Here is a 24,093-nt window from a genome sequence, read left to right on the forward strand (position 1 = left end):
AAAGAAGCCACTGTGCGTTCAGGAAGACGTTCTTTCCGCGAAAATACATACTTCTATGTAATTTCTTCTGCAAATCTTCGATACATACTTTTAGAGCTAAAATAAGTTTTTTGACACCAACACTTTAAAACAAACACTATTCATTTTCCGGTTAAGAGCCTTCACTTTAGCCTTTAAGTGCCTGTCTCTTAACCATTTCAGTTTAACCTGAAATAAGGGTTTTAGCAAACCACTTGGCAAGATGTGCAATATGGTTATGTATTCCAATACTGATGAAAACGTGGCTTTGAATTCAGCAGAACGCCAACACTTTGCTGTTATCTCTTCCCTCCTGTAAACTAATGAATCTCCCACATTTCACACCGGAGAGAAGATCTATTATAACAAAATTATATCACCCATTGCCCTTGACAGCTCTTATTATACCTGCTACTATTACAGTACATATCAGAACAGAACAATAGAAGCTTATAATGAAGCAAAAACCTGCAGAAATTAATCCATTTAATTACTGCAAACAGCAACTTTAGGCAATAACTTCCATAATATAACTCAGGCTTTGAGGGCCTCTACTTTGTAACTTTATCCCTGATTACTTCAAGTTTTGTGGAAGCCGCAATGCAGTATCAATCAGTCAATCTGTCTGTCTGTCTGTCTATAGATAGATGGATATATATATATATCTATCTACAGATGGTAGTTATGCACATGGTGAATTAAGGTTGGTCTGATGATGTGAAACGGTTGCATTTTTCTCCTTGTGCTGCATTGCCCATGCACCTCTCTCCGTCACTCTCAGGACGTTGCTCCGGCTCAGGGACAGTGTTTGGTTTTTCTATGTCTAGTAAGATGGCTTCTCCAAGTGAAGTTTTTGCCACAATCAACACATATGTGTGGTCTCTCTCCTGTATGTGTTCTTATATGTCCACACAGATAATCTTTCCTACTGAAGCTTTTGTAACAGATAGTACATTGATAAGGTTTTTCATTTGTAGGTGTATTCTGAACAAAGTCTCTCTCATAATCCACCATAGCATACGTTCTTTCTGGTGAATGTGTTTGCACATGCCTGGAAAGCTCACTCCTCAGACTGAAGCTTTTATCACATTCATTACATGTGTATGAGGGCTGATGGTTCTTTATGTTATCATGAAGGAACTGTGAATTCCAGAATTCACTTTCACATTCATTATATTTAGGTAAAATCCTTTCTTTGGCTTGTTCCTGATGTACACTGAAATATTCTGTGTGACTAAAACCACTTTCACATTCAGTCGTCTTCTCCTCGTTTCTTTTCTGGTAACCCTCTGATCTGTGATGGTTTATACGTTTCGGTCCCTTGTGAGAGCTTCGGCAGGCCTTAACGGACTTGTCCTCGGAGGTAGCTTTATATGTTGTTGATGGTTTTGTACAATGTGCAGGCACTCCAGTTCTCCGTTGAATATTTATGCTTCCATCACCTGTGCAATATATAGATATATATGATGACCAGCTTTAAATTTATAAGAAAATGTCATAAAGAGATTATTTTCTAGACTGTTACTTTGTAATTATGTGGACGTGTTAACATTACAATTTAGAATAATAATTTGAATAGACTTTGTGCCCAAAAAGATATAGTGCCGTATATTAACATATTTATGATCAGCTCTTTATTTATGCTGTTTTTTTATCCAATGTGCTGAGCCCATCTCAAGTGCTTTGTTTGTTTGCAATCCCGGATCAACATTTTAATAAACGGGGGCCTTGACGGTACCCAGGATTGTTGCCTTTCTGTTGTACAAATTAAATTTGAGAATTACTTGCAAATTAAATCAAAACCATAAAGTAGAGCTGGTAAACCATTTTATTTCAATGCACTTTTGTCATATCAATAAAATAATGCCTCACGAAAATAAAACATGAACACAATCCATAGCATATTTAAGATTGTTTTTAACCAGTTAAGAAAATTATTAATCTAACTAATTTTATTAAATCACATATTTCTTATTCTCCAATTTTCATTACTAATTCAATTATTTTACTTTTTACACAGACTAAGGTAAACAGTATAACAGAGTAACCGAATGGGTTACAATTCTTGCCTCCGAGAAGAAACACTGTCTAACATATAAGTAATTATTCGACTTGAAACATGAACGCTTTCCTCTACAGAATTTCCTGAAAATCTTCACACCACCCACAGTCTTAAAAAATTTTTTATGGCAAAGCTGACAATTCATTGAACCCTCAATCCATCAATTGATAAGGAACGATATGATCAAGAAACTGATTTTGGCTTTCTCCATTTGAAACAAATCAAAGTTTTTGAATGTCATGGAGACTGGCGCATTACAATTTCCCTCAGCACTATTACTTTGATTATATTACAGTGACACATATCAATGGTTTTGTAAGTTAGACACATTTTACCTCCTGCTTCCTTACACTAAAAATGCTAAGAAAAATATTTTAAGTTCTATCTCTGGAGACGAAGAAAGTGACAAACCCGCTGCTTGTCATATCAACGCTAGATTATGGCAACTGTGTCTATCGTGGCAGTCCCCTTAAAGAACCTGCCCAAATTCAGAGACTACAGAATGCAGCCTCCAGGCTGATTCTGAATTATCCTAGGTCAGCCCTTATTTCCCTTTATTGCAGAGTTTGCACTGGCTCTCAAACGGGAAAAGATTAATTTTTAAAACTCTACGCCTGGTGCATAAGTCTCTCCGAGGGTTTGGTCCTAAATATTGTCTGACAAAATTCTACTCCAGCGCCCGGCATTGCCTTTAGGACTCACTCCTGCCGGTCTTCTTTCCATCGCTTGTATACATCATTGCAGATAAATGGGACTGCTTTCTAAGTATTAATACAATGAGGCAAATTCTTGCAAAATGCCCGGTCATGCCACACTTTTAACCCAAAGATGGACATCGTTTAAACGAGGAGACGAGGAACCTTGACCCACAACGAAAACAGGAGCCATAGGTACTCTTCTTACTTAGCATAGAAAAGCCTTTGTTGTAGTTATTTCTGTGCTTGCAACGTCCGTATTGAATAGCTTAACGGACTAACGCGAGTCTTTTATACTGTTGACAATTTTGACTGCCTCATATAGTGATGGATTTTTGCATATCAGTAACCTTTCTTGAATTTAGTTTTTTCATTAAAAACATCTTGTTACTAACTGGTCTCTAATGAGTTGGTCAGTGAATTAATGGAATTTACATTTAGATGCCCAAACCCTCAAAGAGGCCACATACATGTCAACAGATTCAATGGCAGGTTGTTCACTTAAAAAACATTTGTGCCTTCTGACAACTAAAGTAAGTGGCTTCGAAAAAAACAATTTCCAGTCTTTTAATGGCTTATTCATACCCGTCAAGTTGATCATCTTCACCATCTGGTAAATAAATAGGTAAGTGCTCAAATATTTCTTGACCCTCCATGCCTAAAGAATGTTCAAGAAGCCACTCTTTCCGATCAGGTCTAAATTTGAAACCATCTATCCCTCCCCGGTGCGCATTCAAGGCCCTGAACACTCCTTCCATGTCATTGGGGGTTCTCCTGGTGATTTCAGGAAGGGTGGGGGAGGAATTATTGCCTGCATGATACATGGAAACTCAACTGTATGAGCAGTTTCACAGAACCAGATTTTCTTCAAAGATACATTTAAGCAAAACGTGTAGCAAATATTGTAGATGGTAGCGTAATTTGGTGAAGATAAGTTGTAAAACAATAAAATATGTAGAAATCAACGTTGTGGATTATTCACTTAAACCTTTGTGGAAATACTCCCATGAAGGGCAGGCATGTTCCAGTAGAATAAAATGCCCTCTGTACAGAATCACCTGACTCCTGTACAAAGGATGAATAAAGGATCTGGGGACCTGACCCCTGTAAAACGAATGAATAGAGGATCTGGCGAATGACCCCTGTAAAAAGGATGAATATAGGATCTGGCGACCTGACCCCTGTACAAAGAATGAATACAGGATCGGGCGACCTGTCCCCCGTAAAAAAGATTAATATAGGATCTGGAGACCTGACCCCTGTAAAAAGGATGACTAAAGGATCTGGCGACCTGTCCCCCGTAAAAAGGATGAATATAGGATCTGGCGACCTGACCCCTGTACAAAGAATGAATAAAGGATCGGGCAACCTGTCCCCCGTAAAAAAAGATTAATATAGCATCTGGCGACCTGACCCCTGTAAAAAGACTGAATAAAGGATCGGGCGACCTGACCCCTGTAAAAAGGACGAATAAACGATCAGGCGACCTGACCCCTGTACAAAGGATGAATAAACAATCAGGCGACCTGACCCCTGTACAAAGGATGAATAAACGATCAGGCGACCTGACCCCTGTAAAAAGGACAAATGAAGGATCGAGCGACCTGACCCCTGTAAAAAGGACGAATAAAGGATCGAGCGACCTGACCCCTGTACAAAGGATGAATAAAGGATCTGCCGACCTGACCCCTGTAAAAAGGATGAATAAAGGATCAGACGACCTGACCCCTGTAAAAAGGACGAATAAAGGATCGAGCGACCTGACCCCTGTACAAAGGATGAATAAAGGGTCTGGTGACCTGACCCCTGTAAAAAGGATGAATAAACGATCAGGCGACCTGAGCCCTGTAAAAAGGATGAATATACGATCAGGCGACCTGACCCCTGTACAAAGGATGAATAAAGGACCTGGCGACCTGACCACTGTAAAAAGGACGAATAACGGATCGAGCGACCTGACCCCTGTAAAAAGGACGAATAAAGGATCTGGCGACCTGTCCCCCGTAAAAAGGATGAATAAAGGATCAGGCGCAGCTGTCCACAGACTTCACTGGAGGTAAGGTGTAGGAAGGTGGAATCTGACTATATGGTTGCCCCCAACTTTTTGCCTGGTATTTGAATGGTTTTTGACTAGTCTGGCTGGGATCCTGCTATCCAGGACCCCAGCCTATCTGCGTCCTCTCTAAACTGATGTGAGTACCCTAGGTACATACCAATTGGATACTGAGGACACCCTCTCAGCCCCTGGTAGATGGTACCCTAGGTACCCAGGGCATGGGTCCCTCAGAGGCCTACCAGGGGCTGCAGCACTTGTTGTGCCACCCCTGGGACAGCCATACAAACTGACACCACCGGACCACTACTGTAGTCTGGGTAAGGTGGTGCTTGCACCCCTTACAGGAATATAGGTACCCTGTATCCCACTTAATACAACGCATATATCCTCATAGGTCACCCCTAAGGTAGGCCTTGCTAATCCTACAAGGCAGGGTGATGAGATGTGTGAGGGGGAACCCCTACCTGAGTAGGGCCCCTCTGCAACCTTCGTAAAACTATTGCTGGGTTGTTTGTAGTGCAGCCATACCATATACTCTTAACCGCATTATAAGTAATCTCGATAGCGTGATAACTTGAGAGTGGCTGCACAGAACCATGTCGTGTTTGGTGTCAAACATGTAGGAATCATACCCCCAATCCAGCCATGGGAGTGAGGGCATGATTCCCCCCTGCTAGAGGGGCGATATGGTAAAAGCAGCAGATTTTAGACACCAATTTAAAAGTGCACACGTAGTACAAAATGGATGCTACCCGCCACCCACATGACTCTGGCTGCCTGTTGCTGGGCCTAACTCCAGCCACGGCAGCTGGACAATCGGGATCTTGTTGCAGGTAGGTGTTCCCACCTCCCCAGACAGACTATGTGGATTGGAACTCGGTGGGTGCACCATAGGATGTCTTTCAGACTTGCGCGTAGGCTTCTCCAGTGCCTACTTCTGCATACACCGCCTCAAACCGGTGCAGGGGCATCCTGTCCCCTGCCCAGGCGGGAAAACACACAAAGGGGAGAGGGTGTAGCCACCCTTTCCCGCCTGAACTCTCATTTGTGGGCTCTGATTCAGACACTCCCCTAATGTCTGGATAAAGGTGGGTGCAGGGTCCCCAGAGCCTCAGATTAATCTTGGACTTCACAGACTTGAACCTTCGACTTGCTGCCGCACAGCTGAATTCAGAAATCTCCCTTGGGGTAAAGGAGTTACCCCCCTGCTTGGCAGGCACCTGAAACACTGCAAGTGACCCGGTTGGAACTCCGCTGCTCCTATGGACATCGAAGACTTCTGCCTACCCTGAGGTGGGTTTCCAAGCATCCCAGAGGCCAGTGAGAGTGGGACCCCGTGGGTGCCGAGATCCCCAATACCCCAGGACACTGGCCACCTCTTGCACAGCACACGACCCCGACCAGTGGGGAAGTTGTGCTTTGGCCCATTATTGAGCCAACCTCTCAGCATTACTTGTGCCAAAGGACGACGCTCCAGCCCGCTCCGGCGACCCGTGAGCTCATCTTTACGCACTCCAAATTGCCGCCTCCCGCGGTCCCTTGTCTCTCGACTGGTGGGCCCTAGCGGAGGTCAATCTTTACTTTAAAGGGCTCCCCTGGTTGCTCCAGGCCTGCTCTACAGTCTCCTCGCTGGAGACCTTGCTCAGACCTCGTGGGTCTGCACCTTAGCTGTTTTGTGATCCTTGCGTGGGTTGCGGTTGCCAAGTCTTAGTGGATCCAATCCAGGCACTAACACTGCAGCAGCCTTCATCCTTCGTGGGACAGTCGCCCTCCAGAAGCTGGCCTTCCTTGAAGCCTCATGGACCCCGTGGCTGCCGATTCCAAGCTACCCATCTTCCACCTGGAAGCACCCGACATTGAAGGGCTCTTTCTCCTGAGCCCCCTGGTCACTGTGCCGTGACCCAGACTCTGTCCCCTCTGCTTTCAGGTCCTTACCTTCAAGATCCACATCTTCAATCTACACGACATCGACGACGCTTCACGCCAGCAGCAGTTCTTCTTTTTCCATTGAAAACGAGATCGCGACCCGACATCGAAAACGACCTATGCACCCGGCTTCCCTGGGGCAGGTAACAGAGGTACCTTGGTACTGTTGTGGGTGTGGGCCCTCCAAGAGCTTAACTCTAAGCTGCTGAACTTGAACTCCTGCTAGAAGTGTTTAGATTCTTGCAATTTCCAACCGCGACATTCTCCATAGGGTTTAATAGAGATCCCGACAGTAGTTTATACCACTGCACGCGTGTCCCGTGGGTCCCCCATCCTCACTACCTTGGGTGGTTTCGTAAGGGGCCAGCGACCCTGAGTGCCCTAGGCAATGTCTGTAGAATTGTCGTGGTTCTTATACCACTTTTTTAATATATGGTTTGGTCCCCCCCTGGGGCCCTATGATTCCAGTGCTATTTATTGTAACTATCAATGCTTGATTGAATTGTATCTTTACCTCCAGTTTCATAAAGAGACTAGTGGGATTATTCTTAGAATAAATACATATATTTTATATATATACACCTGTGTGGACTACTCTTTCATTTGGTTATTCAAGAGGTTATCTATGGTAAAACAATAAGCTTAACACTCCTTCAAGACTTAGCCTGAAGGCTGCTTTCCACAGCTACCACTAAGATAGGTTAAAAGACAACCTTTAAAGAAAGCTATCACCATAAGAGTCGAATTGGGCTGGTGCAAGGTGTCCCCTATAACTAGTGGACAGCATATGCCAGGCCAACTTCTCACATTGGTGTGCAGCGGTTGGATTCAAGCTTGCCATTGTTTTACCAGATAACAAATTGAATTTCTAAAGTGAAAGCCACTTTTGTACTAAAAGGTACATATAAATTTAGCTTAGAATACAATAAGTTCTACTGAACTTAGGAGTTGTGTGTAGAGGGCTTAGCACACCTTGACTACAACTCAAGAAAGGGTTCAGTAGGCCACACCTAGTGTAGGTAGATACAACAATCCACTACACTAGAGAGGTCTTCAGGAGCCCATAAGGCCCTGGAAGGAGCTTCAAAGGTCCCAGTCGACAGGTATGACAATCTCACTTTTACAGAGCTTAGGGAGATGTGCACTGCTAGACATTTGAAGACAACCAAAGGTGCCAACACTCAACGTCTCAGAGAAATTCTGCTTATTGCAGACTTCAGTGTCTGATGGGGTAGACAGGTTGGGTGGGCATCCCACAGAAGAGGACACCCAAGTGGAGGACTCTGATGAGGACCAGGAAGAGGAAAATTAACTTGACCTGGATGAACCAGACCACTCACAACATGGAGGTGATGGCCCAATGGGCACTCCCTCCATCCCTAATGGGAGAGTGGTGGATCCAATCAGAAGGGACAGATCCCCCTCAGAGGAATCTAACCATTCTAGGAGATCCAAAGGGACCTCTGCCTCTTCTCAGAGAAGAGAGTCCTCCCAAGAGAGGAAAAGCAGACTGATCCAGTTTGAGCAAGCCAAGCTTCAGCTCAGGAGAGAACAGCTAGCATTAGACAGGGAGTCCCTGGAGCTTCAGAAAGCTTCAAGAAAGTGGGGTCTAGAGACCCCTTGGTGGCAGTAATAATACCCCTAGAGTTAGAGAGAAAGCTCCTGACCATAGGAACCTGCATAAGATTGTGCCCCCTATCAGTCAGGGGATGACATCCATAAATGGATCACTGCACTTGAAAGGGCCAGTAAAGTTCAAAGGGTCCCAGTAGATCAGTGGGCATCAATCTTATGGCTCTCCTTTGCAGACAAATGTAGAGACAGGGTCCTCTCTGTAAGAGAAGAGGATGCAGATGATTATTATATCTTGAGAGATGCTTTAATAGATGGGTTTGGACTAACCACTGATCAATACAGATTAAAGTTCAGAGACACCCAAAAAGCACAAAATCAAGATTGGGTAGACTTTGTGGATTGTGCTACCAAGGCTCTGGAGGGTTGGTTAAATGGCAGTAAAGTAAATGATTATCAAGGATTGTACAACCTCATCATGAGGGAGCAGATCCTTAATAATTGTCAAAACCAACTCTTACACCAGTACCTGGTGGACTCTGATCTGACCTCTCCCCAAGAATTGGGAAATAAGGCAGACAAATGGGTCAGAACCAGGGTTAGGCCCAAGAACCAAGGTGGTGACCAGAATAAAGATTCCACAAAGCCCAAAGAGAAAGGTGGGGATAATAAAACAGAAAAGTCCTCTGAAGGGCCCCAAAAATCCAGTTCTGGGGGTGGGTCACAAAATCCTTCCTCTTCCAATAAGAAACCATATTGCCATGTGTGCAAGCAACCTGGCCACTGGAAAACTGACTCCAGTTGTCCAAAGAATGGCAATAAAGAAAATGTTCCTCCCATTGCAGCTCCAACACCTCCTGTTACTACTAGTAGTAATCCCCCAGGTGGTGGGAGTGCACCCAAAAACTTATTTGGGCTTTCTTGGGGAACTCAGGTGGACTCTGGCCTAACCAGGTCCCCTACACAAGCAACTCTAGTCTGTGATGGTGGCATGGGGTTTGCCAACTTTACCATGAGTCCCAATATCTTGGGCAGGTACAGACAGGAGCCCATGATCAATGGTCAGAAGGCTGTGGCCTACAGGGACACAGGGGCTAGTGTCACCATGGTGACAGAGACTAGTGCCCCTAGAACTGCTTTTACCTGAGTTTAGATACCAGGTGACCAACATTGATGGAATTAGGACAGACCATCCCATGGCAGTGGTAAATCTCAGCTGGGGAGGGGCACTAGCCCAAAGAGTGGCAGTGTCCCCAACCTTGCCTGTGGATTGTCTACTGGGGAATGACCTGGAAATCTCAGCCTGGGCTGAGGTAGACCACAATGTCCATTTAAGAATGTTAGGCATCCCAGAGAGAGTGGATGGGACCCGGAGGGCCTCACCTCCACCCCAGGAGGAATTAAAGGGAGTGAAGCCTGAAACAACGGATCACTCCACCCAAACAGAGAGCATAGGGGGTGAGGAACAGTCCCTTCCCCCCCAGACTAAAGGTAAGGGTCAGCTTTCTAAGGGAACTGATCCTGCCCCTTGTGAAGTAACTGCCCCAGAAGTTGTCAGGCCTGCCCTGGCCACAGCTCTGATGGCAGGGGATCCTTCCAAGGTGGTACCCAGTCTGGAGCAGGTATCCTGCCCCTCTCTACCCTGCCTCAGTCAGCCCAGGGCTGCAGAAGTCAGGGAGGTCAGTGGACCCGTAGTGGGCCCCTGTCCAGGGGAACCCCCTCATCAGCAGATTGGGGACACCCAGCACAGTAGTTCTAGCCAGGTGAATATTCCTCTACAAACTAAGGGATCCCCCTTACCCCTAGGTACAGGTACCCCCCAGATGGACTTTGTTGGGCACAGGGAAACCTGGGGCATAGTTGCCTCAAACCTTCCAGTGCCCTCCACTATTCCAACCAAAGGGACCCAACCCCCAGCTGTAGGCAGCAAGAGGTTGACCCTTAGGGCCAGATATGACAGTCATGGACAGAAAGGCTTCCATGGTGACCATTGGCTGAGGAGGTTGAGACCACCCCAAATAGGGCCTCACTTCCAGACTCAGACACCCCACCAGCCTGCTTCTGTACCAAAATCCAATGCAGGTATTCCCCTAGACTTTGGGGAAACTTTCTTTAAAGGTTGTCTTTTAACCTATCACCTTAAGAGTCGAATTGGACTGGTGCAAGGTGTCCCCTATAACTAGTGGACAGCATATGCCAGGCCAACTTCTCACAGAAGGCATGTTTCTTTTAGACAAGACGGCCGCTGAACAGAATCACATTACTACACGTTTGCGTGATGTCACACAGTGTGGTCTAAATGGCGGGTGCCACGATAACCTCCACAACTCCAATAAACGTCCCACCAACATTTCAAAAAGCTGCTCGTCACCTACCACTATGTGTTGCCACCTACGACTACAGTCATCTAGGTGTTCTAAAGGGAAGTCCTGTAACCAATTTCCTCGCATTGCACGAAGTCAAAAGCACGCAATGTTGGCAGCGCTACAGGAAAAGCACGTCAGGTAGTTGTCTTCCTCGTCGACACTGTGAAAGCGACACATTTATAAACATGAATAATGAAGAGTTTACGGAGGACAGGTGAAACTAGCAACCCCACCTCCTGTCCCTCCGTCTGCTCTCCACGGCCGCCTCCACCGGAGCCACCAATGCAGAGCGGGAGAATAAACACAGGCATATACAAATAGAACATGGAGTTTCCTCTTGGTCTAGCTATGCAATGCAAAAACATTTTTATTTTAAATAAATCAAAAATGTTTTGGATTGAAAAAAATACAGTAGCAGATATTACTTAAACATGTTTTTTGACTATTACAAACACTGACCTGCTGCTGAGAGTGTAATTGGACAGTGGATTAAAGATAACGATCATGCTGTGTTACAGGTCGGTCTTAATTAAAATAACGTTGCTGTGGCGTAGACACGTCTTCAAATTGAAAAATGATGTAGTCTGGGTGATATTTATTAATATTGTGGAATTTAGAAACGTATAAATATAAAGCACATTGGTAAGTAAATAACTCATCACCTATCTTTGCAACTTTATAAAAGTAGGAAATGAAAAACTAAATACAATTTTTTAAAACAATTTATTAATTAAAAAAAACAAAAGCAAAACGCTAGCATGTAATCCCTCAGTCTATCGTTTCGTATTATTTTCTGAATTTTTGAAAAAAATACCACATGCTCTATGCAAGAGGTAAATGTGGGTGCTAATTCTAAACGTGGGAATGGTTCCCTTCCAAATTGTAATAGTAGCTGTTTTTTTTTTAACTGCATGTGATTTGACCATGAGGAAAAATTGCATGTTTATTTTCTCATGCGACTGTAACCAAAAAGTTAAATTGCATGCAGAAGAATTACATGCGGAAACTTCTAATCGAGCAGAGAAATATTTGAGCAAAAAAAATATTCACTGTTTTTACTCCACCTGCTATGTAATCAGGGGCCATGTGTAAGTAGATTGATTAAGTATTGTTTAAAGCATGCATAGTTAGGCTCAGGAAACAAACACATTCTTATTTAACTTCCAGGCGGCTGATTAGAAGTCAGGAGGAGTGGATTTACCTTATGGAATTGCGCCAATGGATTCCAAGTGGATCAGTTTTTGTGAGTATAGGAGAACCGGACCCAATGTTTCCAGTCTGTAATTCTGGCCAGAAAAATGCACAAGGCTTTGGCTGCAGCAGCCAGCCTCCTTCTGTTTTGTTATGTACAATGCACCGCAGCTAGAAAAAGACTTCTCTTCCCTCCCCTAATCTCCCAAAACCCCATCCTGCCCCGTCACCCCATTGACATGCCTGTGCACGTATTTACTACCTGCTCAGAGCAGGGATATGGGACATACAAGTAGCTGCGGGGTATTGTGTGAGTTGAGTGGGGGAGGGACAAAGGACAAAAACTGTCTCAGAAGGGCTTCTTTCCCTCTTGTCCCCAGTCGCATGCACTAGACATAGAGAAATGCATGTCAGTGTTTGACAGACCCACACTTACATGGTACAGCACACATGTCAAGTACTCACTGGCGTGAACTATCACTTGGCCACGACCATGTGGATGCTCAAAGGTGACTGAAAACCATAACCACGGAGAGAACAAAGAATGAGGTGTGTGATGCGCCAAGTAGCGCCTGTCCATTCATGCAGGAGCAGCTGCTGATCGGCATTGAGAGACGTCAGGTCTCCAAAAGTCTCCTCTGAAGTTAACCCTGAAGTCTCCTCTCAAGACACCCCTGAAGTCTCCTCTCAAGACACCCCTGAAGTCACCCCTAAAGTCTCCTCTCAAGTCACCCCTAAAGTCTCCTCTCAAGTCACCCCTAAAGTCTCCTCTCAAGTCACCCCTAAAGTCTCCTCTCAAGTCACCCCTAAAGTCTCCTCTCAAGTCACCCCTAAAGTCTCCTCTCAAGTCTCCCCTAAAGTCTCCTCTCAAGTCTCCCCTAAAGTCTCCTCTGAGGTCACCTCTAAGGTTACCCCTAAAGTCTCCTCTGAGGTTACCCCTGAAGTCTCCTCTGAGGTCATCCCTGAAGTCTCCTCTTAAGACATGCCTGAAGTCTCCTCTTAAGACATGCCTGAAGTCTCCTCTTAAGACATCACTGAAGTCTCCTCTTAAGACATCCCTGAAGTCTCCTCTTAAGACATCCCTGAAGTCTCCTCTTAAGACATCCCTGAAGTCTCCTCTTAAGACATCCCTGAAGTCTCCTCTTAAGACATCCCTGAAATCTCCTCTTAAGACATCCCTGAAGTCTCCTCTTAAGACATCCCTGAAGTCTCCTCTTAAGACATCCCTGAAGTCTCCTCTTAAGACATCCCTGAAGCCTTCAGAATGCCCTAGCCATGTGAGGTGTTGAGAAGCAGAAGAAGCAGCTGTTCCTCCTTGACACCTCGAGTTCAAAGCCAGGGACCAGTACCCCAGGATGTATTTGCTGCAAACAGTGGCTCACCTGTGAATACCAGAAGTGCTCATGTCTTGACAATATTGTGGTGTACTCTGGGCATCTGATCAAAGCACATACAGCCGAAGCCACCAACAAAGGACCCTAAATTGTCGCTCTGACCGCAAGGCATATGGAGTACCGGGACTCAAGTTGGGTCTGTTAAGATGAACACTCAACTACCAAAGAGTGCACATGAAGCCTGAGCAACCTCGATTAAGGACAAACTTTAACCCTGGGTATGCTCAATCGAGGCGTACATGAGTGATGGCATCTGAGCGCATCCTCGCTACCATCTGTAATCCATTGTAAGGCGGTATAAGCCACATGCTTACCTGCTGTATCACTCATGCTTTCTATTATCTCACAGTCCTGGTCGTCCGCGATATAGATGTTTTCGTCTCTGTTTGAGTTTATTAACACAACTTCAGGGCTGGCCACACGCTCTAATTTTAAAGATAAAACATCAGTTATAGTCTGTCATAAATATTTAACAGCGGATACTCTTTGTCATCCACAAACAATTCAATCACAAGTCTTCTGATCTGGAGTGATTGTCACCAAGTATCTCTGTTCACATGCATGAAAAACTAAACAGAGAAGCTGGCCGGCCTCTGCTCCCACATCTGAGTCCCAGGGGCGTATTCAAATATCTGAAAAATGAAACCTTCTGCAGGGCAGGATTGGGGAATCACAGGTTTCTTCTATGTGTGCACAATGGACACGTGCTGGGTGCAGAGTTCCGATACACCCCTGCTCCACAGTTGGGGGTGCATAGGGTGCAAATACGCCCCTGGGACTCAGTTGGGGGTGCATAGGGTGAAAATACACCCCTGGGACTCAGTTGGGGGAGCAGAGATATATTGAAGCCTTTATAATATGTAAGCGTAAAAAAGAGCAGTGTGCTTATCAGTCAGCGTGTGTGAAGATGGGGCCGTCCAGCAGCTCTAGTACTTTTCCTAGGTACTGCAATAACTTTTTTTTTTAGTATCATTGGAAAATCTTAAAGAGCTCTACAAGTGAAGGGGTGTAAGCTGCTACCTGCTGAGATAAGACTCCGTGACCTGTCAGTAGCACGATGATGTTCCGCAACGTGTCAACCGTGCACCCACAGATACACTGTCAGACAGATATGAGCCACGGCTTAGGTTTACTTTACCGAACTCCACATTTATGTATACTTACTTTATATATACTCAATGTATGTAGAGGTCGAGAATAGAAAATCTATAGTTACCCACATGCACTTACCTTATCAATATTTTGCTCCTCGATATTAAACCCACCATATTACGGCGGGATGATATTTAATTTAGCGGACAATATTTTTGTTTCAAACCATTACTGCAGCTCCCTGGGCGAAGCCTGGCTGTAGACTGTGCATTAAATGATGCACCTGGTCTGATGTAGACATGTCCTGAACCGTCTCTGCTGGAGTCTGACCACTTGTGGCAATGTTTATAAACAAGAACAACATTCACAACCATCATTTTACTGAGGAGAGTGGCCGCCCACTAGGAGGATGGCGAAGCTCTGCGATGCCGCTGCTTATGGAAGAATTCAAGTGATGGAGTGCAGACTGAAACTAACAGGGACAACGAAATGCAGAGACACATGCTTTACAGTGCAGGACACAAGCATGCTGGGCTGGTAGTCTGTGTCTTGTAGGGGTGATGATGTATTTTAGCCCAGACTACAACTATTCTGCTAGACACAGAATGGAATTACTGCATGTCCAGCTCAGTCTCCTGCCCAGGAGAGGTTTGTTAATTATGCCCTTTTAAACACCTACTATTTACAATGTTTACAAACATCAGGATGCAAATACAAAGCGTTATACTAAAAGCAAATTATAAAGATTCCCCTTAATGATAGAAGTAGGCCTTTTGCAAGGTTTAAAAAAGGGGATTCTTTTCTTGTACAACTTTGTTTCGGTTCCAGTGGCTCCAGGTTTTCTACCAGTCACAGTTTTTTCACAGCTTTTATGTGTGAATGTCTGGGGAAGGCACTCACCATCGCAGGGCTCATTTCCAGGGTCAGGAGCCGTCAGCAGAGTCCAGGGCACTGCGAACAAGGGTTTCTGCTCAGCGATATGCTTTCGTTAGGAGCCTTCAACAGGTTTGTTAGACGCTATCTAGTCCCTGCTTGTTGGAGCCTTGGCAGTGGCCTACAGGTTTGAGTTACAAAATAGGAATTTGTGTACAACCAATTTTATTTGTTTTTTTTAAATATGAGAAACAAAGAAAATAATAAACCAAAGTCAAGTAGAAGGAAGCCCCCCAATGAACGTTCAAGAGCAGGGCGAGCGCCTTCCTGCAGTACAACTACAGGTGCCAGCACAGGCTTGGCTGGTATTGATACAGGGACATACATCGCAGTCCATACATTTACCATAGAGGAGCAGGGCACCCCCTGACACGATGTGGGGACTTCCAGTCCAATGCAGCAGTCCAGACTTCAAACCGTACCCAATGTCTGGTGCATCTTTAGCAGACTAGTTTTGGGCAAATTAATAAACAACACAATGAAGTCCAGATCTTCAGATAAACCCACCAAGAACATTGCAGAGATTTGCACCTCGGAGAGGATCCTACCCCCTCCCTTCAGATGCCCTGAACCACAGCGCGACATCAGATAGAGCGGGAACACTCCCTGGTTCCGACGACCAGCAGCGCAGGGCTAGAGCAAAGCCATCACATTCCATTTTTGTGTTAGGTATCTGGTCCAAACCCCTCAAGGGCAGCCCCCTGATGACGTCTCATCAGCCCAGGCACTAAATACTGTCACCGTGGCATACGAAAGACCACTGAGAAGTCTGACTGCAGACAGCATACGGAAGGAGTACTTGTACGTCACGCCCCGCAGCTCATTTGAAGTTCCTGGGTCATCTGTGGCCCCAACTAATGAATAGTTTGTTAATACCATAGTATGACACCAAGAGGTCTGATTAAGGTCAGCCATACCCTTTTCCCCATACAATGAGGACTTGCAACAGCTGTACACCGACACAGAGACGTCCTACACCTCAAGAAAAGGTAGTAAGTTTGAGCGATCAGCATGAAGATGGGCCTTTTTGGGATAGTCCTGAAGTTGGAGATGTAGGTTGGGGAGGGACAGCATTTTAAACAGGGCAAATCTCCCATAGTTGAAAAGGGGAGGTTGTGCTAGCCAAGCCGCGAGATACATCTTGTCTTCAAGCTTCTAATGGGTCACGTTCTGCGGCCGGCACTTCGCTATCGAGTGAGATGAAGGTGCCCAGGTCCCTGAAGCTCTTGCTGTTGAGGTCCAGGTGTGATCCCCAATAAGAGGCATAAACCTCGCCCTGCACCAGTGACAGCGACTCAGGCAGATGTCCTAAGAGGTCTGAGGAACACCAAAGGCTTCCAGCATCTGCACTGCCCTGTGGCACGACTGACAAGCGCAGCCCAGATCCAGGAGCCCATCCTCGGTAAACAGCAGCACCAGTTGCTTCATTGTGGAGGCCCCGTTGAAACCTTGTAGAGAAGCATCTGTAGGCCGCACTCCACCAGCTGTTCCATCTGCAGCGTCTTGAGGAGAGGCCACAGTGGGCAGCCATGTCCGGTGTCCCTTCTGATGGGAAACTGGTTCCACAGACCCCCCCCACCCCCCCCCCCCCGCTATTTGCCACACCGGTCACAGCCTGAGAATTAAGGAGACTCATGTATTTAAGGAAGACAAGGCAGGTCAACTGTCACACAGCGGATCGCCTAGTTTGTGCCCCTATGCCAGAACATTGAGACTGTGGCTCACACTTTAACAGGAAGATTCGTAGGATACAAAGCCACTCTGGTATAGATGGCCCGTCCAGCCAATTACACCCAGAAAGCGACTTTCTAGAACTTTTGTAACAAACATTGGCAAGCCTAATAGGTCTCACCTATGGGAGAGCCATTAGCTTTGCCAATGTCGTTTGGCCATATTGTACAGGAGCGTGGCTCCTGTTAAGCATGGCTAAAAGGTGGTGGGCTGGTGCAGAGTGGAGTGGCGTAGAGGGGAGTGGCATAGAGGGGAGTGGCATAGAGGGGAGTGGCATAGAGGGGAGTGGCATAGAGGGGAGTGGCATAGAGGGGAGTGGCATAGAGGGGAGTGGCATGGGGGGGGAGTGGCATGGGGGGGGAGTGGCATGGGGGGGGAGTGGCATGGGGGGGGGGAGTTGCATGGGGGGAGTGTTATAGAGCAGAGTGACACAGTCGAGTGACGCACAGTGGAGTGGTATAGAGTGGAGAGGCGCAGAGTGGCGTAGAGTGGTTTGGAGTGGTGAAGAGTAGTACTGAGTGGAGTGGCTTAGAGAGGAGTGCCATAGTAAGTACTAAGTAATTTGTTTATTTGTACATGATTAATTAAAATCTTTACAAAACAATAAAACTGTCGGGTTGTCAGCAGCACAAGGTAATTAGGAGAGCCACTAACCTGTGAAAACAGCCAGCAGGGACGATAGCAGTGGAGAGAGGCCTCCCTATTCGCCCTGATACTGCCTCCCACCCAGGAATGGTCACTGGTATGGAAGGAAGCACCGTGGGGACCAGGGAAGAGAGAGCAACTCGGGTAACAGCGGATGTGGGTGACGGGCGAAGCTCTCGTTCCACACGGCTGGGGGTAACTGCGGAGGGATTAAAACATAAGCATAAGTATGTGGTTGGGAATGAACATGACCAAGACAGTACAGTATTCGTAGTGGTATATCCCCCTACTCACAAGTCTGTCGTGCTGGTACGCTATTGCATAGTGGGTTCCACTCCTCCCTGTGGCTGCTCAGCGCCCCAATGTCTGGGATGAGAGTCAAGGTAGTGGACTGTGGAATACGATGGCTTCGTATCAATGTGACCAGCGTGTACTCAGCTTTGTCGTGATGCTAGGCAAAGTAACAGATAAGTGAGCGTCAAAAAGGGCGTAGGTAACACGTACTTAGCGCCCCTTACCTGTCACCGTTCGCCGTAGTCGAGTCTGTGTCCGTGAGTACAGCTTGGGATGGTTCCGTATACCGAAGCGGGTAGGAAAGCGTCCGCCTTCGGTATACCTGGGTCACGCTGCCGACAGCTCCTGCGGGAAGGAAAGCGTCCGCGCTGTGACAGGGGCGTGAGTGAAGATGGCGGGAAGTGCCGCTGGTCCTAGCGGGAAGGCAAGCGTCCGCTGTGGGCTGAGGTCCCAATGGTAACACTGGGTCTGTGGCGGCTCCTAGCGGGAAGGCAAGCGTCCGCGGTGGGCTGAGGTCCCAACGGTAACACTGGGTCTGTGGCGGCTCTTAGCGGGAAGGCAAGCGTCCGCGGTGGGCTGAGGTCCCAACGGTAACACTGGGTCTGTGGCGGCTCTTAGCGGGAAGGCAAGCGTCCGCGGTGGGCTGAGGTCCCAACGGTAACACTGGGTCTGTGGCGGCTCTTAGCGGGAAGGCAAGCGTCCGCGGTGGGCTGAGGTCCCAAGGGTAACACTGGGTCTGTGGCGGCTCCTAGCGGGAAGGCAAGCGTCCGCGGTGTGGCTGTGAATCCTCGGCGAAGGTAAACTGCAACGAAGCCTCGTAGCAGTCTTCTGGTTCCGGTCGGATTGTCAAGCACTCACCTTGTTCCAAGGTGGAGCTTATATAGGGGCGGGTTCTTTCCTGGTTCCCGCTCTTTTCCCGGCCCTGCCCCGCGGTGTTATGGGAGTTGTAGTGCGGGTGTGTGTGCACTACTCCCGTCCATGCCTGTTTCTCTGGTTTCTCTGGAGGATCGCTACAAAAACATTGCTAGAAAATTGCTAAAAGTTAATTATATGAGAGTTCCTCAGCTTTAAAGTTTACTTAATATCAGTTAAAACTGTCAATAAAATGTTTCTGCGGACATCAAACATCTGGCTTTTGTTGTTTAGCTCCCCAGTGACCTTGTGTCTTTTTTCTGCTAATTCAAAAAACTTTATGACCCAAGAGTTTAGTTTTGTTTTAGTGGGGTTAAAGCACAGTTTGACAGCCTGCCTGCATGTCCGAACACCATATAGTTTGAAGGATGGACGTAGTAAATTGTACCTCAAGTCCTTTAGTTTAGGACAGATCCACATAGCATGGATGATGCCTTCCTTGTCAGCTTTACGCAGGCGGCACTGCTGCGAGCAGTTTCTCACCCATGGTAAGTGCGGGGTAGCCGGGATTACGCCAATGCGTCATTTTAAAAACTTTTCTTTCGTCTTTAGGTTCATTCCAATGTTAAGATAGGCTTGTGGTTGCATTCTTTCGTAGTCGCTGAGCGTGATCCAGCCATGCGCTCTTTTTGTTAATGCCTCCTTGTCCTCAATGGAGGAGATGATTCGTGCTGATTTTTTCGTGACTTTTTTGAAAGACAAAAGATCTGTTGGAGTGCCCCAGAGGTCTGACAGTCCCAGGATTTGAAGTGAATCAAATAGATAATCTCTGGCTGAGGATTTGCAATGTCGGAGCAGCTCTTCCCATAGGTTAGAGTTTAAAGAACCAACCTCAGCGCTGTGAATCTTGTGCCAGCTGGTAACATACGCACCGCGCCTTTCTGGTGTTTGTTTCAGAAGACCAAATTCTAACCGGATTTGTGCAGGGGAGACGTTTTTTTGGCAGGTTAAAGATAACCCTATATGAGTTAGCTATCACTGTGTCCAGTAATACGGCGTCCTTCCCTTGAAGGGGGTTCACTCCCATATGTGAGAGTCAGCTATAGCTTTGCGCGCAAAACCTGAAGCAGAGGGTTGAGCGTTAGGTCGGGAAGTTGGGCTTTTATCGCCAGGTGAGTCACGGTTCCCTTTCCTCGCAAGGACTCCAATTGGGGTTTGGACGAGTTCTTGTAGTCCAAGATTACTCCCAAATATTTATAGGTAGTTACCAAGTCCAGCTCTTGTCCGTTTACGAGCCAATTGATTTTCCTATTTTCCTGTAGTTCACGGTCATAACCTTGGATTTGTTAAACTTTAGCTATCACTGTGTCCAGTAATACGGCGTCCTTCCCTTGAAGGGGGTTCACTCCCATATGTGAGAGTCAGCTATAGCTTTGCGCGCAAAACCTGAAGCAGAGGGTTGAGCGTTAGGTCGGGAAGTTGGGCTTTTATCGCCAGGTGAGTCACGGTTCCCTTTCCTCGCAAGGACTCCAATTGGGGTTTGGACGAGTTCTTGTAGTCCAAGGTTATGACCGAATATTTATAGGTAGTTACCAAGTCCAGCTCTTGTCCGTTTACGAGCCAATTGATTTTCCTATTTTCCTGTAGTTCACGGTCATAACCTTGGATTTGTTAAACTTTATTTGCAAGGCATTCATTTCTGAAAAGGAGTGGGCTACATTTAGAAGGTGTTGGAGGCCAATCGGTGTCAGACTTATCAGCACCAAGTCATCTGCGTATAGCAAATTGGACAGTGGAATTTTCCCTAATTTCGGTGCATGACAGGGGCGTTTGTCGAGTTCCCCCTGGCAAGTCTGCGAGAAAAAGGTTGAATAAAAGCGGTGCTAACACGCAACCCTGTTTTAACCCTTTTGTTGTTGGAATAGGGTTAGAGGGGTGTGTTCCTGCTCCTAGTTTAACCTTAATCCAGGTGTTTGAGTGGAGTAATATCAACACATCTAGAAGATGTTTAGTTATTCCCCAGTTGTCCAATTTCCGCCAGAGTTTGTTGCGATCCACGTGGTCGAATGCGGCCGTGTAGTCAATAAAGGAGAGGAACAGGGGAGATTCGGTCTCTTTTACTGCATCCATCAGCAGGGTCAGTGCCATGATATTGGTTGTGGTCCCTTGAGCCCGGCAGAAACCAGTTTGATTGATCGGGATTACAGAGTTTTCAGATGGCCAAGATGTTCGCTCCTCCAGTATGGTTCCTGCAAAGTACTCCACATCTGTGAGGGCAATAAGCCGATAATTGTTTGGATGTTTCCTATTGCCGTGTTTGAAGATTAGGCTTATTACTGATCCATTCCAGGATTCCGGACGAGTCAGGGTGTTCTTTATATTTCTGAATATCGGTGTTAGTGCTACACTCCTGAATTCCGCGTCTGATTTGTATAGCATTGGTGGAATGCCATTTGGTCCGGGGGCACCTGTCGGTCTGCCCCTGGCTATTTGCCTTTTGACGTCGGCTGGTGTGGTGGCCAGATAACCAGACTCGGTGAAGAAAGAAGAGCTTGGGTCGGGCAATAATCTATCCATACGAGGTGGTAGCATGGCTCCACTAGCACCCGTTTCTTGGGTCATGGCCGTTATGTGGTAGTTGTCTGTTTTTTCCCCTCTGAGCTTCTTTGCTGGACCCCTTTGTCCCCACCTCTTCAAGGCCATCCTCTTTGTTAGCGTACGTGTTGTTAACGTGCTTGAAGAGGTATTTTGTCCATGCTTCCTCCGTTATGTTAGAGTTTAGGCCAAGATGATCTGGGTTATTTATTCTTTTGATCATTTGCCAGAACCTTGAGCTATTTTGCCGTTTTTCTTTGTAGAGGAGTTTCACCCATAGCTCATCGTTTTTTGCTTCTTTTTTTCCCCCCATTTCTTCCTTTTTAGCAATTTTTTCGCTTTCCGTAGGCTAATTTGTAAGTCGTGGTTTGTTGGATCTTTTTGCATCTGTCTCAGTGTTAGATTTATTATCTGTTTTTGCTTTTTCATATCTGAAGTAAGTTGTGATTTGGTTAATGCTCCCTTTTCATGGCTTACCCTGTTTGATGGCCCTTTTAATAATTTCTCGCCGATGGCTAGGATGAAGTTCTGCCATACTTCTGACAATTTTGTCATGGAGCTTGCCACTTGAGTGTAAAGAGTTTTCGCTGCAAGGCTTGTGGAGCCGATGTTACAGGGATTGCACCGAAGCCGCCTTAGGTTTGAAGTCACTTTAATGTCAATACCTGTGTGTGGTTCAGTTTCGAGAAGTGAGTTGACTTTTATTGTAGCTTCTTGGTGCAGGTGGTCACTGAGGTCGCTCGTCCCTATCTTGAACGCTGCTACTCTGCCAAGCATGTTTAAAGATGTAAATGTGTAGTCCAAATGGGATGATTGCTTTTCTGAATGAAAAGTTGCGACTGGTGGATCGTCTTCTGGGTAGCGCCCGTTCAAGGCTCTTAAATTATGGTGTTTTAATTGCCGTAGTAAGTTTTTTTAGCAATTTGTAGTTTTTTAAAATTTTTGCGGAGCCCTGTCTTGGCACTCCCCATGCAGTGCTAAGTTCTTGGTCAAGGCCATCACCTGGACCCGAGCTGATAATAAACATGTTGAAGTCGCCTGCCAGGATAATAAAATCGGAATCCTCTTCGTCCATTACTTTTTCCAAGGCTTTTATCAGTTTGTTGGCAGCTTGTCGTTTCCATTTGGGGTGGATGTAAGTGTAGATTATTATAACTTCTTGAAGTTGGTTATTTAACCGGAGCGATATCTTTGCCACCTGTATTACGCTTGGAGGTGCTATTTGAGATTCTATTGTTGTAATCTCGCCTATTGTTGGAGGCAAAAATCATTAGGCCCCCTGATCTACGACCAAAGATGGAGCTTTAGTTTGCTGGGATACAACAAGATGTAAACCCTTGTAGTTCAAATGCCTTTTCCGCCAGGTTTCTTGAAGCAGTAGCAAATCAAATGCGTTTAAATATTGCAGAAACTCTGGGTCATTGCTTTTGCTGGCTAATCTGTTGATGTTCCAAGTACATATGCTCATTTTACTGGTCTTGTCCAAGGGAGGATCAAAGTTTCTTCCCCTTTGTCAATTTGTGCGGTCAACTGTGTTGATGGTACGTTGAATCGACTTCCAGTTTTGTGGACCGACCGGCAGAGCATGACCTGGGTACCTTGATTCTTGTGCTGAGAAGAAAGTTTTTTGTGTCTTGGGGGTACACTCTTGTAGAAGTGCTCCTTGCTCCTTTTAGTACTGAATTGGTGTTAATATTTTTTTTAACTCAGTGCAGGCTTCAGCACGTGTTATGCGTTTGCACCCTGCTACAGTGTGCTGGCGCAAACCTGGAGGAAGATGGGGAGGCTGGCAGCATGGGTTTTGGTGCAGACTGTCATGGTGGCCTTCTGATTTGGTTACTGGTGACCGATTTTGCTAAAAAAAAAATAAAAAAAAAATACATCAACTCCCAGTAACAAAACCAGTCCCCTGTGAGAAAACTGGCCTGACTCTTCCAGCCTCCAAGGAGATCACCCGGTGCCTAGTATCACCAGCCCGGCGCTGATCTGAGAGGCTCCTAGATCACAAGCAGTTCAGGTATAAGAACAAAAACAATTACTGATTCATAAGAATGACGGAAAGATTGCACCGTAGAATTTGTACGAGTGATCAGATTCATGGCAGGTGTGCCCGAATTGATCAAGACCAGTAAGAGTGCAAAGTCTATAAGAGGGGTGTATTTCCTGGTCAAAGATTATCAATGGGTGCGCCCATTCACATCCGAGCACTTGAACCCATTAAAGAGTCCGAAGGGGGATGGGAGCACACTGCTACCTCCCAGCACAGTTTGCCCCTTTGCATCCTGGTACATGCAGTTCAATTGAAATGCTTACTTGAAATTTTGCAGTGTCTCACCAAAGTTGGTGCAGGTTAGTATTGTTAATCTCTAAACACATGGGTTTCTGGATTTCATCCTTCTTCAGTAGAGATAAAACGAAATTCTTCTGGGGTTTGCTGAGAAATATGCCACAATCCTCTCAGGTCTCTGTACCTCTCCCTGGCGCACAGGTGCCTCCCATGAGCTCGTCAGCCCAGTGGCTCAAGGGAGCCTTTTTGAAACAGAAGGGGGATGGGAGCACACTGCTACCTCCCAGCACAGTTCGCCCCTTTGCATCCTGGTACATGCAGTTCAATTTAAATGCTTACTTGAAATTTTGCAGTGTCTCACCAAAGTTGGTGCAGGTTAGTGCT

At 46.2% G+C, this 24,093-nt stretch overlaps 1 protein-coding gene across 4 annotated transcripts in view; it reads right to left on the minus strand.

Moving 5' to 3' along the window:
* Positions 1-487: 487 nt before the first annotated feature.
* Positions 488-24,093, minus strand: part of LOC146813488 (uncharacterized) — a 196,654-nt gene continuing 173,048 nt past the window's right edge. For all 4 annotated transcript variants that reach the window (XM_085620285.1, XM_085620286.1, XM_085620287.1 and 1 more), the window contains 2 exons: positions 13,595-13,705; positions 488-1,460 (listed from right to left, as the gene is read on the minus strand). In XM_085620285.1, coding sequence (XP_085476411.1) covers positions 814-1,460; positions 13,595-13,705 — 758 coding nt within the window. In that variant the 3' untranslated portion in view covers positions 488-813. The remainder of the gene's footprint in view (positions 1,461-13,594; positions 13,706-24,093) is intronic.

This window comes from Triturus cristatus, chromosome 7 (genome assembly GCF_964204655.1).
Source record: "Triturus cristatus chromosome 7, aTriCri1.1, whole genome shotgun sequence".
Taxonomy (NCBI): Eukaryota; Metazoa; Chordata; class Amphibia; order Caudata; family Salamandridae; genus Triturus; species Triturus cristatus.